General features: G+C 39.5%; 1 protein-coding gene across 1 annotated transcript in view; it reads left to right on the forward strand.

The window, feature by feature from the left end:
• Positions 1-1,035: 1,035 nt before the first annotated feature.
• ULK1 (unc-51 like autophagy activating kinase 1) overlaps positions 1,036-14,360 on the forward strand; it is a 1,203,955-nt gene continuing 1,190,630 nt past the window's right edge. The window contains exons 1-3 of the mRNA XM_044068766.1: positions 1,036-1,671; positions 3,150-3,242; positions 3,349-3,390. Of these exons, the coding sequence (XP_043924701.1) occupies positions 1,582-1,671; positions 3,150-3,242; positions 3,349-3,390 (225 nt within the window). The 5' untranslated portion in view covers positions 1,036-1,581. The remainder of the gene's footprint in view (positions 1,672-3,149; positions 3,243-3,348; positions 3,391-14,360) is intronic.

Genomic DNA, 14,360 nt, shown 5'->3' on the forward strand with positions numbered 1-14,360 from the left:
TCCCAAATGGCACTATAAGACAGTTTTAGTCTGTGACTTTGGCACCAGTCATTTGTCTTGTGTTAGACCCTCTTGTAAGATGTTTGTGTCATGGGTCTATAATAGCGTCCAATTGACTGGTATCTGCAAACCTGGTCAGCTAAAGGCCCTTGACATTAGTTTTTACGTCTGAGAAGTAGATGCCAAATAGGTGCGGTCCAAGCAAGGAGCAGTGAGGTTCCCCACTGGTGACTGGTCTCTTAATCGAGGTGGTCTTACTAGTCCTGCCTGTAAACCATCTGGCAATCCAGCGAGTTATGTAGGGGTTTATTCGTAGCGAATTCGCTGAGCTTTGTCAACAATACCCGGGCGGGATACTGTATCAACCGTTTAGCCAAATCCAGGTATGCACCTTTTCCCCTCATCCATAGCCTTGCTGACCTTCCCACAGAAGAAAATCTTGGGAGGGGCAATGCAAAATTTGTGGTCATAGCACTTTATCAATATGATAATATTGAACATATCTCATTAACAAGTGTGAAGATTCGGGTAGTTACATTAAGATTTTACCTCAAGAAAATATGCGAGTACACAAATCAAGCGCCTGCGCACTACTGCCTGCATGCACAACTACTTCTCTGTAAAAAGTCAACACATGAGAAATATGTAAAAGTTGGATACAATGTCAATCTGGTGCAAGGTTTGTTATGTTCTTTGTACTTTTATTGTCGTTAATGCAAGCTCCTAACCATCACAGTGAATTATTAGATTTATTAATTATGTGCATCGTACTGCTTTGGACCTTTCCTCCCTGGACTTCCATCAAAATGGGCTCTATCCCAGGGAGCAACTCGGTTAAACGCTTGCTCTTCTCTTTTTCTCTCTCTTTTATATTTTCTTCAGACTTCACCCACTGTTATCTGCTCGAAGCGCGGATCTAAGCCACCCTGTCTCTTTAAATCTGCAGGGCAGAAGGTGGAGTCAGAAATGGACCTCCCGTTCCTTTCCAAACTGTACTCAGACGTACTGCGCCTGCGCTTCGCAGTTACTTTGCAAAGCGTTGGTCTTTGTTCTAAGAGTAGGTGGTGTAATCGGTTTAGCTAACATAATAATCCTAAAGTTGTTCATTTGTTCTTTCTAACATCGTCGACACAGTTTTTTGACGAAGTCAGATAAAGATAAGGGACATTGGCAAAACGGTGTTTAGGCCGGACGTTAACCCAAACCCGAGACTTCAGCCCACTGCGTGTCTATTGTGTACAAACAAATCGGGTTCATTTTTTGTCACTTTTAAAAGGATTCATCATGACTGACAGTTGCGTCATCTGATCTACCACAATGGAGTGGAAACTGTTGTAGTGTCAGGATAATCGGACAGGATACAAAAAGTCCTGGGTGCTATCATGAGTGAAAGGGGTAGTACTTTATGGAAAAGGCAGCCCATGGAAGTGGGATGTAAACAAAGTCTCTGCTGCCGAGAGCTTGACCATAACCAAGCACTGCACTTCAAACAGGCTGCAAGATCCTGATTCCCCTCTTGCCCCCCTTTTTTATTTTGTATTTTATTTTTAATTAATCTGCAGAGTCAGAGATCTTTACATAATGGAGACTGTGGGGAAGTTCGAATTCAGCAGGAAGGACCTAATCGGGCACGGTGCCTTCGCTGTGGTGTTCAAAGGGAGACACAAAGAGGTAAATAAGCCAAGCAGAACAAAAGGGTCTGTATTTGTATGTTATTTTGAGGATCTCGCTTTGTACGCCTGTACTCTGTATGGAGGCTGCACATTCTGGTTATTTCCATTGTATTAAGCAACAAGAGCCAGTTGCTGCAAGAGGGCCAACTAGGAGATTGGGATGTTGATATTGCCCTGAATTGGTGTTGTGTTAGGGTTGTGAACTCTGATGAGGGACTTGCCATTGTGTACAGTTTGTATTATTAATTAACTACATTTTACGTTAAGCTTCCAGAAAGTACAAGTCAAAGTAAAATTTTGAAAAGGAGTGTGATGGGTACTTTAGCGGTGATCTAGTGGATTATATAGTGTGAAGTTAGTCGGCAGATTGAGTACAATACACTCTACTGTACCAAAGATAGTAGAGATCTTCTACATGTCTGTCTTAACTCTAAAACAAAGCATCAAAATTAAAATGCATACTGTTGTAGTGAGAGTCTTAGAACAGGATGTGCTCCGTCCTGTGATTCTTAATTAGCCAGTAAAGCTGGGACGTGTTATTTAGTAGACATAAAAGTAAACTGCCTGCTTTGTTGTGCAGTACATACCTGTCTCATAACCTGACTTTATAAAACAGCTAGCCATAATAGCATACGTTGCTGCTTCTTAAATGGGTACTAGTTTCAGGGGGTGAAGCATGTATGTATCATATGTTCATCTCTGTTGCCCAGGTGAAGTGTGCAAGGGTTGCCTGGACATGTGTCGCTAAGCATTATGAAATGGAAGGAAAGGATCGTTTAGCTCAGTCATGGGCCGAATAATTACTGCAGAGGAAATGGCACCTGAGCAAAACCTTCCAATTAAGCGTCTTTGTGAAGAAAGGCTGTATCCAAAACTTTGCACTGGATACTCAAACTTAATGTTATTGTCCCTACCATCGCTTACTATTGTAAAAATATATTCAACCATGAAAATGCTAATCACTGAAATATGGAAAGGTGATATTATTGCCAACATTATGTGCTTTTTGAGGTTTGACATTTCCAGGAGATGATCAGAAAAAAAATCTCATTTGAGCACAATGAATATTCCTAGCTACCCCAATTGTTGTGAAGAATGTGTTTTTTTTTCTTTCAGTACTCCTTTCCTAAGTACACAAGCATATGCTGAATGGGTTACCTGGAACATTTACATTTGCTGCTTAATTACTCATGCGTTTTAAAGTCAGCATCCATGACTGTGGGTGAATTACAGTGACCATTTTCACTGATGTGGAGAAAGTTACTACCACAGTACCACTTCTGGTACCTAATGGAAACATGTCTGGGCTTGTGCATGTATGTAGACACTGTGTAATGTCATGATTCTGTTGGCACCACATACGTTTACAAAGAGACAGTTTAATCTTTCAGTTGTTTATTTACCTGTTTTTAAATATTTAATCGTAAATATTTAAATAAAGTATAAATTTACCAATCACTATTGTTCTTCCCGCAGCAACATGACTTGGAAGCAGCCATAAAATGCATTAACAAAAAGAACCTTGCAAAGTCTCAGACTCTCCTGGGGAAGGAAATAAAAATACTGAAGGTAAATAAATACACGCACACATTTAGACATACACACGTCTTCCCTTCCACATTTCAGCAATTCATGTTAAGAACCGGGTTTACTATTTTACTATTTTCTTTTCTAGGAGCTGAAACATGAAAACATTGTTGCACTGTACGACTTCCAGGTAAGCACTCTGATCATTAAAGTTGTAATGCAGCAGTAGTATTAATTGAACTCTAAAGCCCCTCATTGGTGACCAGTTTATGACGGTGGCCCTCACTCCTTTTAATACTTTTTCTTAAGTTTGTCATCACCAGGCAGGATACTCTTTTATACGCAAAGAATGTAGTCCTTGGTTGCACCCTTTTGCGGTATGTTTTGCACCTATGTGTATATGTTTTTCAGTGCACTTTAACTGTAAAAGTAACCGAGAATCAGGCGACTCTGTACACTCCTAGCTTGGTATATTTAACAATGCATTACATGGTCCTGCTTTTGGTTACAAGTGAACCTGCGGTTGGCTTTCATTGTTATATGATTGGTAGAGTTGTGCAGACTGAGGATGTTTTTTGGTATGATATTCACGACGTTGTGAGTCTGAAGTGTAGTGTGCAGATACGACAGGCAACGCACCGTTGGAAAGACTGGCAACACACTGCTGTTATGCCTCGGCTTTCTGGTGCGGAAGTGACCTTGTTGACATTCGCTAAAAGGAACGCTACTGGCCTCGTGCTAGAATTTTTGTTGTGTTGCTGTCACGTGTACCAAGCCTGTTTGTTGACATCCTTGTTCTTCATCCTGGTTGGTTGGCGTGATATTACGTGATTTTTTTATGAATCTCCGAATTAGTTCCCCGGGCTGCTGCAAGGATTTATGGGATTTTTTATTTAGTTGCATCTTAATGGATCTTTAACATAGCTGTCGGCGAACTAGGGACAAATCAAAAAGTAATCAGGATCACTTTTAAAATATTAGTATCATTATCTTGAAACATTGACAAAATAAGGGGAGTTTAATTAATATTCATTTTATGAAATAAAATAAGTCTAATTGTCGTGTCGTTATTGCTTAAGTTAAGTGTACTTCCCAGCATTGCCTCCGTATGTCACCAGTTTAAGAGGATGAAGAGGGACGGAGCTAAAATTTGAGTCAGAATCAGGCAGGTCCCTGAAAATCAAGAACATCTGAGAGTGAGGTGTAGACTGCCGACCACTTTGTTTATATTTATTTAAGAAAGTTTAACTAAACTTTTGTATTGCGATTTTCTTAGATTTCAAGCACATAGGCACATTTCCCTGCCGTACATTTGGTTGGGAGCACATGGCTGAAGTGACATTAAGCTGTAGAGATGTTTGTCTGTTACAAATTTTCTGTCAGCAAAGAGAAGTATGCAGCACCATGCACACAGCTTCGATAAACAAGTACATGCGTTGTATTTGGTGTACAGTATTTATGCAAGTACAACGTGTACAAATGTGCAGCAACATGGAAGAAATTATGCACGCTACTGTAGTCACAGTTATGTTTAGGTAATGTTTTGCAGCCATAGTGAAGGGGGCAGTGGTCCACTCACACCGATAGTAAAGGCACTTCCCATTTGGCACTGCATTTTTACTGCAGCTGAGATGCCCACTGTACTGCCTGCAGTCTCTTGGTGCTTTGGGGGCATGGACATTATTTTCCTCCTGCGCATTTGGTTATTGAAGCTGTAGGTGCAAGACACTACACGTATTTCTTTGTCCACAGGATATTTGCAACAACCATATGTCTGTGCAGCTGAATGTTACTTAAGCTATGTGTCTCCAACCAAATGAACCACAGGAAATGTCTCGCCGCCTAGGATCCTGAACCCTATCCACATGTATTTACAATTTTTTTCAGTGGTGGAAGGAAAAACGTATGCAGTACTGCACTGTGAAATTGTGTGTGCTAGTTGATATGGGGGTACCCACACTTTTTTTTATATACACCAGCACTTAAGATGTGCCCCCCCCCCAAAAAAAAATGCTGAATTTTTCCATGGTATATTAATTTAAATGTGGACCATGCCTATAGCTCTCAACCTCATAGCTTAAGAAACAGATAAAGAATAATAAGGAACAGAGTCCCAAAATAAGATGCACTTTAAGTATTTAGAAATTTGTGGGATAAAAGGTGTTACAGTAGCATGTATTTTATTAAGGATATGAAATGTGAAACAGAAATGTGTGTCATTATTTAGGTGTTGCAGCCCTCCACAGTTTGCCAAACAAAAAATACATTTTATGAGGGACAGATAGGTGAAATTGGGGAAAGTTTAGGAGGTGTTGGTCCTGGTTAATCAGTTACAGTCTGCACTATAGCAATCTCTGCACCTAAACATTGCTCCTGCCAGTGAAAAATCCAGTACTTGGTAATTCTCTAGTGCAGTAATAGATCCCTGCCATTTTAAAGTTAGTTACTAGTATTTTTTTCGGGGCATATAACACTGCAACCTTGCAGTTACTATTAATTACCAAGTACTGGCATAGGTTCATAGGTAGGTACTAGGCTATATATATATATATATATATATATATACTAGGGCCTATATAAGCCTAGCCAAAAAGGTACCCTGGCTTTCGCCACCCAAGAAAATTATTTTCCTGTGCTCCTGTTGAGCAGAGGCACAGGGGTGATCCCCCGGGGTGATTTTCCTATTTCACATCCAATCATCAATATTTTTCTTGAAGATTGCTAATGAGGAGCTTTGTTTGATATAGATTGGTAGTTTGTTCCAAAGTACGGGAAGTCTCTGGAACAGGAATCTATCCCTCCAGCATGTTCTGTTTATTGTTGTGACAAGGTTTAGGTCCCTAGAGCATGTAGCTCGGAGGGATTGGGATTTCTTTAGGTGGAGCAGGTCCAACAGCTCTGGGTTTAACATAGCTTTGTATGATAGTCAGAGATCACATCTGAGTAGGCGATATGCGACGGAGTAAAGCTGGAGTTTTTTGAGACGGTATGCGTAGGGCATCTGTTTGAGGCCAGTAATCCTCTTTGTGAGGTACTTCTGCGGCCTTTCAGGTTGTTGTAGATGTCTTGTGAGGTACATACCAAAAGGGGCGTTGTACTCTTTAATGGGTCTAATGAGTGACAAGTAGAGGGGAACAATGACCTCTTTTTTTCCTGGATGAGAAACCTTTTGTGATAAGGTGTACCACCTGACTACTGTGGTGATGTGATTATCAAGGGAGAGACTACTGTCCACCTCTGTCCCAAGGTTTCTTATCACACTTTTGGTGTTAAGTAGACTACTACCTTAGGGGGTAGCACATGGGTACAGAGTTTTTACCAAAGGGGATGACAATGCAGTTTTTGGCATTTAGCTTGAGGCCATGTCTTTGACACCAGGCATCTGTCTCAGTGAGGCCCTTTTGTAGGATGCCCACATCGTTAGGAGTTTCGATTATGGAACTTCATTAGCCAAAGACCTTCTATGTTAGCCTGTACTTCAGAAAAGTAGATACCAAACAGGAGAGGACCCAGGACTGAACCCTGTGGTACTCCACTTGTCACTGGTCTGAAGTCGGATTTGGAGTCTGCTACTTTCACAGTGTGGGTTCTCTCAGTGAGCCAGTTGGCAACCCATCTTGTGACATAGGGATTTATACCTAGTTTAGTGAGTTTATCTGTAATTCCAGAGTGGGGGGGTGGTGTCAAAAGCCTTGGCGAGGTCTAGATAGGCTGTGTGAATCACCTTACCCTCGTCTACAGCTTTGGTGACTCCTTCAAAGAAGTCTATCAGGTTTACGAGACATGATCTGCCTTTTACAAACCCGAACTGGGTGGGGTCCAGAGTTTGGAGATTACCAATGTCTTTGTTTATAAGTTCCTTGATGATACATTCCATGGCCTTGCAGACCAGGCTCGTTAGGCTAATGGGGCGGTAGTTCCTGGGGTCCGTGGTTTCCCCCTTTGTGGAGTGGGATAACAGCCACTGTGTGGCATTCAGTGGGCACAAAGCCTGAGGTGGGGCTATGATTGAACATGGTGCTTAGGTGGGGTGCTAGTTCATTGTGTAGTTCGTATAGAACGCAGCCTGGGATGTTGTCAGGTCCCATGGATGCTGTGTTCTTGGCTTTGGAGAGTGTGGTTTTTACCTGTGCAGCTATGATTACAGGAACTTTGCATTCTTCCGGTATAGAGATGGGCCCTTTTAGGGGGTGAGAGAGATAAGGGGAGATAAAGTTAGCACTGAACCTATCTGCCAGGATGTTGGCAATATCATTTGGTTCCCTTAGCTCTCCAGATTTTCACAAAGCGTCCATACTTTTGCCTCATATTTTTGGTCTGTTCCTCACAAAATTTGTGGTTTTCTAATAAACTGAATTTGTCTTCATATCCTTCATAAATGCATATTAACAAAAATCTTGATAAACTAGCAACTTTCTAAGTTTATAGAAGCAGTGTTTAAAATCTGTCTTTATTTTTTTGGACCTTTGTCCATATTTATTGGGCTAAGGTTGAGAGGTATGTGTACTGAGTTTCTGCAGTCATGAGATAAGTAGGTCCTTTCAGCAACGGGTATGGTCAACTGTCATTCATGAAGACCATGCCCAACCTTTTGCAACTTTTCAGGAGTGTCCAGTCTGGACCTTACCAAAATACATATTTAAAGCTTAAGTGTATGCAGTAAAATCCTTAAGCTTCTAATTTGATAACTAACAATGTATCAGCTTTCTCTCGTTTTGGAGCAGTTATCTTCTTTGCTGGCTCACTTGTATCTTTTTTTTGCATATGTATGTTAGAAGAGGCAGAGTATGTGTCTTTGATATTGACATTGTACCGTCTCCTTTAAAATAAAGTTTTACACTACTGTATGACTCATTAAATTGTATGATCCTGCCCACAGCCCTGTTACTTTCACTACATTTTTAGGGACAAACCTGAGACCCCAGAATTTCAGTTCTGAATTTCAGAATTTCCAGTTATGCTTTATTTAGGTGTTTGAAGTTTACATCCTACAACTCTGCTGGGTTCTTCAGTGATCACAGTGGCCCCATACTTGTTGAATTGGTGAACTGCTGTTCAGTTTGTGTAACTTATCTAAAAAAAAAAAACAGTTCTGCTTGATCTCAGTGCAAGTTGGTTGGACATTCCCACACCCCCAGTCAGCCGAATACTGGAGTTAGACTTTAACAGAGTTTGCAGTGTTTCAGAATACCATAGTATGCTATGTTTAGTGCAGTCATACTTTGCGGCTATGAATAGAGATTAAACAGCTTAACAAGAAACTACCTTGTACACATAAAAAGTGGTTTCCTGATTATTTCTTCTAATGGGATGAATTTGCTCAAATTTCTATTAGTTTGGGCAAGGGTTAATCCTTCCTAGCCAAAAATATGCATAAAAAGAAAAAAAAAAGAGAAATTCTGTTGTTGACTTGCTATGGTAGTTCTTGTAGTAGTAATAACTGTAAAGTATAGCAGTTCTTAAATAAGCCTGTAGTAACTTACAGTATTTATTCTGTTCGGGTTACATTATTGTTTTACATTGTTGGGTTTACAGGCTTTGAGGTTTGCACATACACTTTTTTAATTTTATTAATATCTACTGCAGTTTCAACATGTAGTCTTACACAAATTATCAGATCCACCACTGTATCGTATAGTATATCTGACACCTACTCTGTTTTGGGCTGTACCTTTACAGATCATGGGACTGATAAATGCTGAATGTTTTAATGGGTACAGAATAACTGTATTCTTCCTAGTTCTCTGAGGGATCATTACCCATTTGTCATGGACAAATTTCCCATAGTAGTATAATACCTCCTGTATATATATATGTGTGTGTGTGTGTGTGTATATGTATGTATATATATATATATATATATATTTATATATATATATATATATATATATATATATATATATATATATATATATATATATATATATGTATATATATATATATATATATATATATATATATGTATATATATATGTGTGTGTGTTTATATATATATATATATATATATATATATATATATATATATATATATATATGTACGTGTATATATTTAAAAAGAAAGAAAATGAAACTGCTACCCATAATTAACACCAAACATCATTTCTTCTTAAACAGCAAGAGATCCACATGGAACTTGCAGTAGTAAGTAGCACCTTAGTTCTGTCTTGTCAGGATGTTTATAAGACAGCCATATTTACCAAATATGCTTTCACTTATGCAGGATGTAGTCTTTCCCAGTGTGAGACGCAGGGTTTGAGAGCATGGATACACGATGTTGCCTAAGAGAACAGAAACAAAGGTTGGGTTGAATTTAAGAGATGCAGCTTGACACGTATGTAAAGCCACTGGCTGTCCATTGCTGCAAGTGGGATGCCTCTAATTTTAGAAGACCTGTTAGATAAAGATTAAACTGCTTTTTTTACGTTATAGATTCAGCAGCACTTGCTGTACTTTCAGCCAAAAAGAGAGAAAAAAATTGAAGACTGACATCAGACTGTCCCCCATCACTGTAAGGAGAGAGCTGTCCCTCTTCATGTTTCACATGACTCCCAGCATACCCTTAACACAGGTTCTGTTCTGGGCTGTGCCTTTAAAGATAACAGGACTGATACATGCTGAAGTTAAGTGATGCTGCCTGACAAAGATCTGCCTTAATTTTATTTCTTTGAAGTCCTAATATGTGCAGTTAGTTTCTTTTTAAAGGAACTTGCTGACTCTGACAGTAATTGACTTCACCCTGTATTCCTAGAGATATACCCTGTTTCTTTGTACAGACCATTAACCACATTATCTACCATTTGCAGTGCAGCAAGAGCTGCACTGCTTTGCCTTCATCCAAGAGACACAAAGCAGCCCATTCAGGAGCTTTAACTAAAAATTTGCAAAAAGAAATTACAATGCAGATCTTTTAATTTGTTGAGACACGAGGTGTTAGTGTCTAAGAGCAGCATGTGATTTTTGGTTTAGGCATAGTACAGTGAGTGCCCCTTTGGTCAGTGTTTGATTCCATCCTGAGAAGCCTGAAACAAGAGTTCTCATGCCTGTTGCCATTTTTCTCGACATGCAAAAGACCTTCAGCAGTGTTGACCTGACTGTTCTATTACTTGCCTGGTTAAGTCTATTTATTTTATTATTATGTTTGTATTTTTTAAACACCTTTATTAAATTATCACTTAAAACATAGGCAAACATGCATTAACAGAAAAGGAAACAAACAATTTTAACATTTTCCATTTAAATGCAATGTATATCACATACATTTTCTTTGTTACTGTCATCAGTCCAAAATTACAAAAACTTGCTGAATTCCTGCCTTCTTTTAAACCTCACTCCTCCTTCTCCTAAAAATTATTCTGCTTGTGTTGTTCCCACAGTTTCCATTTACTTCTGTGTTATTTGCTCCTTCCGTTTTTTAAAGATCCCTCTTCCAGTTCTTTTATCTGTGTTATAATGTTCAGTATCTCAAATACAGATGGTGTAGACTTTGATTCTGTTTGCTAGTAATTGATTTTTTTGGCAGCCAACAGAATTAAACTTAATAAGGCCTTACTGTGTCTAGGCAGTTCATATCCTGTATCCCAGCTCAAAAGAATAATTATCTTAGTTACAGCCATTTGCTGACCCAGTGTTTCTGATAGAGTAGTCTATAGGGAATGTTTAAAGTCTGCCAATTCATTACACTTCCCAAACATATTTTCCCCTTTTACTTCTTTTATTTTCCATCACACCTCCAACATTTGTTGTCTACTTGAGGAAAAAAAATCTTTTAAGTCTGCTTTGTGTATAAAAATTCCTATGGGTTACTCTATGATTATGCAAACACTACCAAGCAAAGATCCTAAACCTTCTGGACTTGGTTTCATACTTGAGAGCTGTACGTATGTCTTTTCATTGTTTTCCTGTAAATTGCTTTTTCAGTCTCTTCTCAATCTTTTGTAAACTCCTCTGACTGATCCTTATAGTTATCATGCAATATTTTATATGTCCCACTAATTATCAATCTTTAAACAGCTGCTTCTGTTGTAGATTTAGCAAAAAACTCTATCAGAGCAGGCTTTCATTTAAAATCATCCTGTCCCTTTCTGTTCTCTGTACTCTGAGATCAAGACTTGGTAGGGAAGGTAGTCTGTGACCTGCAATCCAGATGTCGTCTTGGCCACATCCCACTCTATTACCTTTCCTGCTTGAGTTATTTGCTCCAAGTATCTTGGTTCCTTTGCCAGGTTTCTCCAGTAAATTGCAACCCCCTCTTGTCTATTACCTCCATACTTGCAGAATCTCCTTTCTCTTACTGGCTTAATTCTTTTCTGCTATATATTCTGTATGGTTGTTATTATTGTCCTTAAGGATGTGCATCCAAAATCCTCCTCTCTTTTTTTTTCTTGAACTTCTCCCTCTCTTCATCATCCATTTTTACTTTGAATTAGAACACTTTGTTTGTGTTATGTATATGAGCCTTAACTGTGTAGCTCTAAAGTATCCCTTCAAAGCTAGTCTTATTATTTATACCCATAAATAAGAGTTTCCAGTTTCTCAGTTTTTATTTTTTTTTGTTTAGTCTCTTCCCATATATCCCCAGCTGCAGTAACAGAAGCCTTTTTAATCCATACTCCTAAATACTTCATCTTGTAATGTCCCCATAAATGTGAGTATTGCTGAACCAATTTGTGTGTGGATACATAATTTACAGATATAGTCTTTGTTTTGTCTTCATCAGTTTTATATCCTGAAAAGGGTTAAAACTGTATCAAAATGGTCCACAACAAAGTGATGTCCTTTTTCTGGATTTATCAGGTACAAAATAATATCATCTGTAGATAGAGCCAACTTTTCTCGATTATCATACCAGTGACTCTAAATATAAAGCAAATAACAAAGGGGAAACAGGACACCCTTGCCTGATTCCTTTGCTCAAACACAGCTTATCTGAGTTATTAGACTAGAGACAGAGATTGCCCATGCTATGGAATGGACTTCCCATACATTTCAAGCAGAGCACCTCACTGGCCCTCTTAAAGAGAAATCTTGATGAGTGGATGGGAAATAGTCAATTCACCCCAGGGATCACTCCAGTGGCTCTACTTGACAGAGTCACTGGGAACTAATGTCGGGTGACACGATACCAGGGTAATCCTATGGGGTAGGCTTTTAAAGGCTCCAGGGCCATTAGCCTAGTACACACCTATGAATCTGAATTTGTTAGCCAGGAAAGTTCAATTTGATTTTTAGTGGAGTTGTGTGAGAAAAATTTCAGAGCAGACAATACAACTTACTAAGGACAGTTACAGTTGTAGCTGGTCATCGTAATTGCAGTATGTCATAAATCAAGTTACAGAATGTAAGCATATAAAGAAGATATCGAATGTAGGTGTGTTAGATCAGACTAATGAATATGCTGGTAACATAATAAATTTCGAAAGGTTTGAGACAGTAAAGTAAGACATCTTGTGACTCCCACAATGCTGCCATGCAGTACGCAGTAATGCTCCAACTTAAGTTTCTTCTGCATTAATGTTGCTAAATACAACTGGATGAGCACAGGTGTCTCAACCTAACTGCTGCATCTCTGTATTTCTGTTGGGAGTCAGTCGTGCTGTCTGGTGGGCTGCCTCCCTCCTCCCAGGATGGGCAGCCAGCATTGGCTGTACAGTCCTACCCTTCCTAACAAACGTTTCCAGCCTCTAGGTTCAAAATGATCCCAGGTCATGTGGGATCTTCTGTAGTTGTTTTAATAGTTCTTGAATGCAGACAACTTGGATTTTGTTTTGCTGGTGTTAACATGCAAGCTTACATCAGTGAGCTACGTTTGCATGGTATGGAAGAATATTTTATTTATTTGCATTTGTTTACCGGGAAAGTCCGACTGAGTAGAATCCTCTTTTCAGCAGAGGCCTGGGGAGAAAGGCTCCACATAGTAATATACAATTACATAGAAATCGTTAGCATCTGTCATAAAGTTAAGACATTAAGTTTTATGAGATTCTGAATATAAGCTATTGTATCAATATAACAAAGAGTACATTTGGTTAATGCAAGTAAACAGTGAGAGTTCTAAAGTTGATTTGGTTAGTATTAAGAGATTTGGCTGTAGGTAACTGAGACAGAAAAGTAATTTGCACGTCTTGTTGCATTGGAATTTGAGCATAGGGAAATGTGAGAAATACGGTATTAAGTAATAGGTTCATAGGTAGGGACTAGGCTGTTGTCCCTAGGGCCTGTACAAGCCTAGCCAAACGGTACCCTGGCTTTTGCCACCCAAGAAAATTATTTTCCTGTGCCCCTGTCACACAGAACCACAGAAGTGATCCCCGGGGTGAATTTCCTATCTCCCATCCAATCCTCAAGATTTTTCTTGAAGAGTGCTAATGAGGAGCTTTGTTTGACACAGATAGGTAATTTGTTCCAGAGTATGGGAAGTCTCTGGGATAGGAATCTATCCCTCCAGCATGTTCTGTTTATTGTGGTGACAAGGTTTAGGTCCCTAGAGCGTGTAGCTCAGAGGGATTGGGATTTCTTTAAGTGGAGCATGTCCAACAGCTCTGGGTTTGACATAGCTTTGTATGTTAGGCAGAGATCGCCTCTGAGTAGGCGATGTGCGGCAGAGTAAAGCTGGAGTTTTTTGAGACGGTCTGCGTATGTCATCTGTTTGCGGCCGGTAATCCTCTTTGTGAGGTATTTTTGTGGCCTTTCCAGTTGTTGTAGATGTCTTGTGAGGTGCGTACCAAAAGGGGCGTTGTACTCTATAATGGGTCTAATGAGTGATGAGTAGAGGGGAACAATGACCTCTTTTTTCCTGGATGAAAAACCTTTTGTGATGAGGTGTGCCACATAGAAGGATTTCCTGACTACTGTGGCGATGTGATTTCAAAAGAGAGACTACTGTCCACCTGTGTCCCAAGGTCTCCTATCACACTTTCGGTGTTAAGTAGACTACCGCCTATGTGGTAGTTCATGGGTACAGAGATTTTTACCAGAAGGGATGACAATGCACTTTTTGGCATTGAGCTTGAGGCCATGGCTTTGACACAAGGCATCTGTCTCAGTGAGGGCCTTTTGTAGGATGTCCACATCGTTAGGAGTTTTGATTATGGCTCCTAGTTTGCTGTCATCTGCGAACTTTGTTAGCTAAAGGCCTTCTGTGTTAGCCTGTACTTCAGAGAA

Source organism: Protopterus annectens, chromosome 4.part0 (genome assembly GCF_019279795.1).
Source record: "Protopterus annectens isolate FY-2018-M chromosome 4.part0, PAN1.0, whole genome shotgun sequence".
NCBI lineage: Eukaryota > Metazoa > Chordata > Ceratodontiformes > Protopteridae > Protopterus > Protopterus annectens.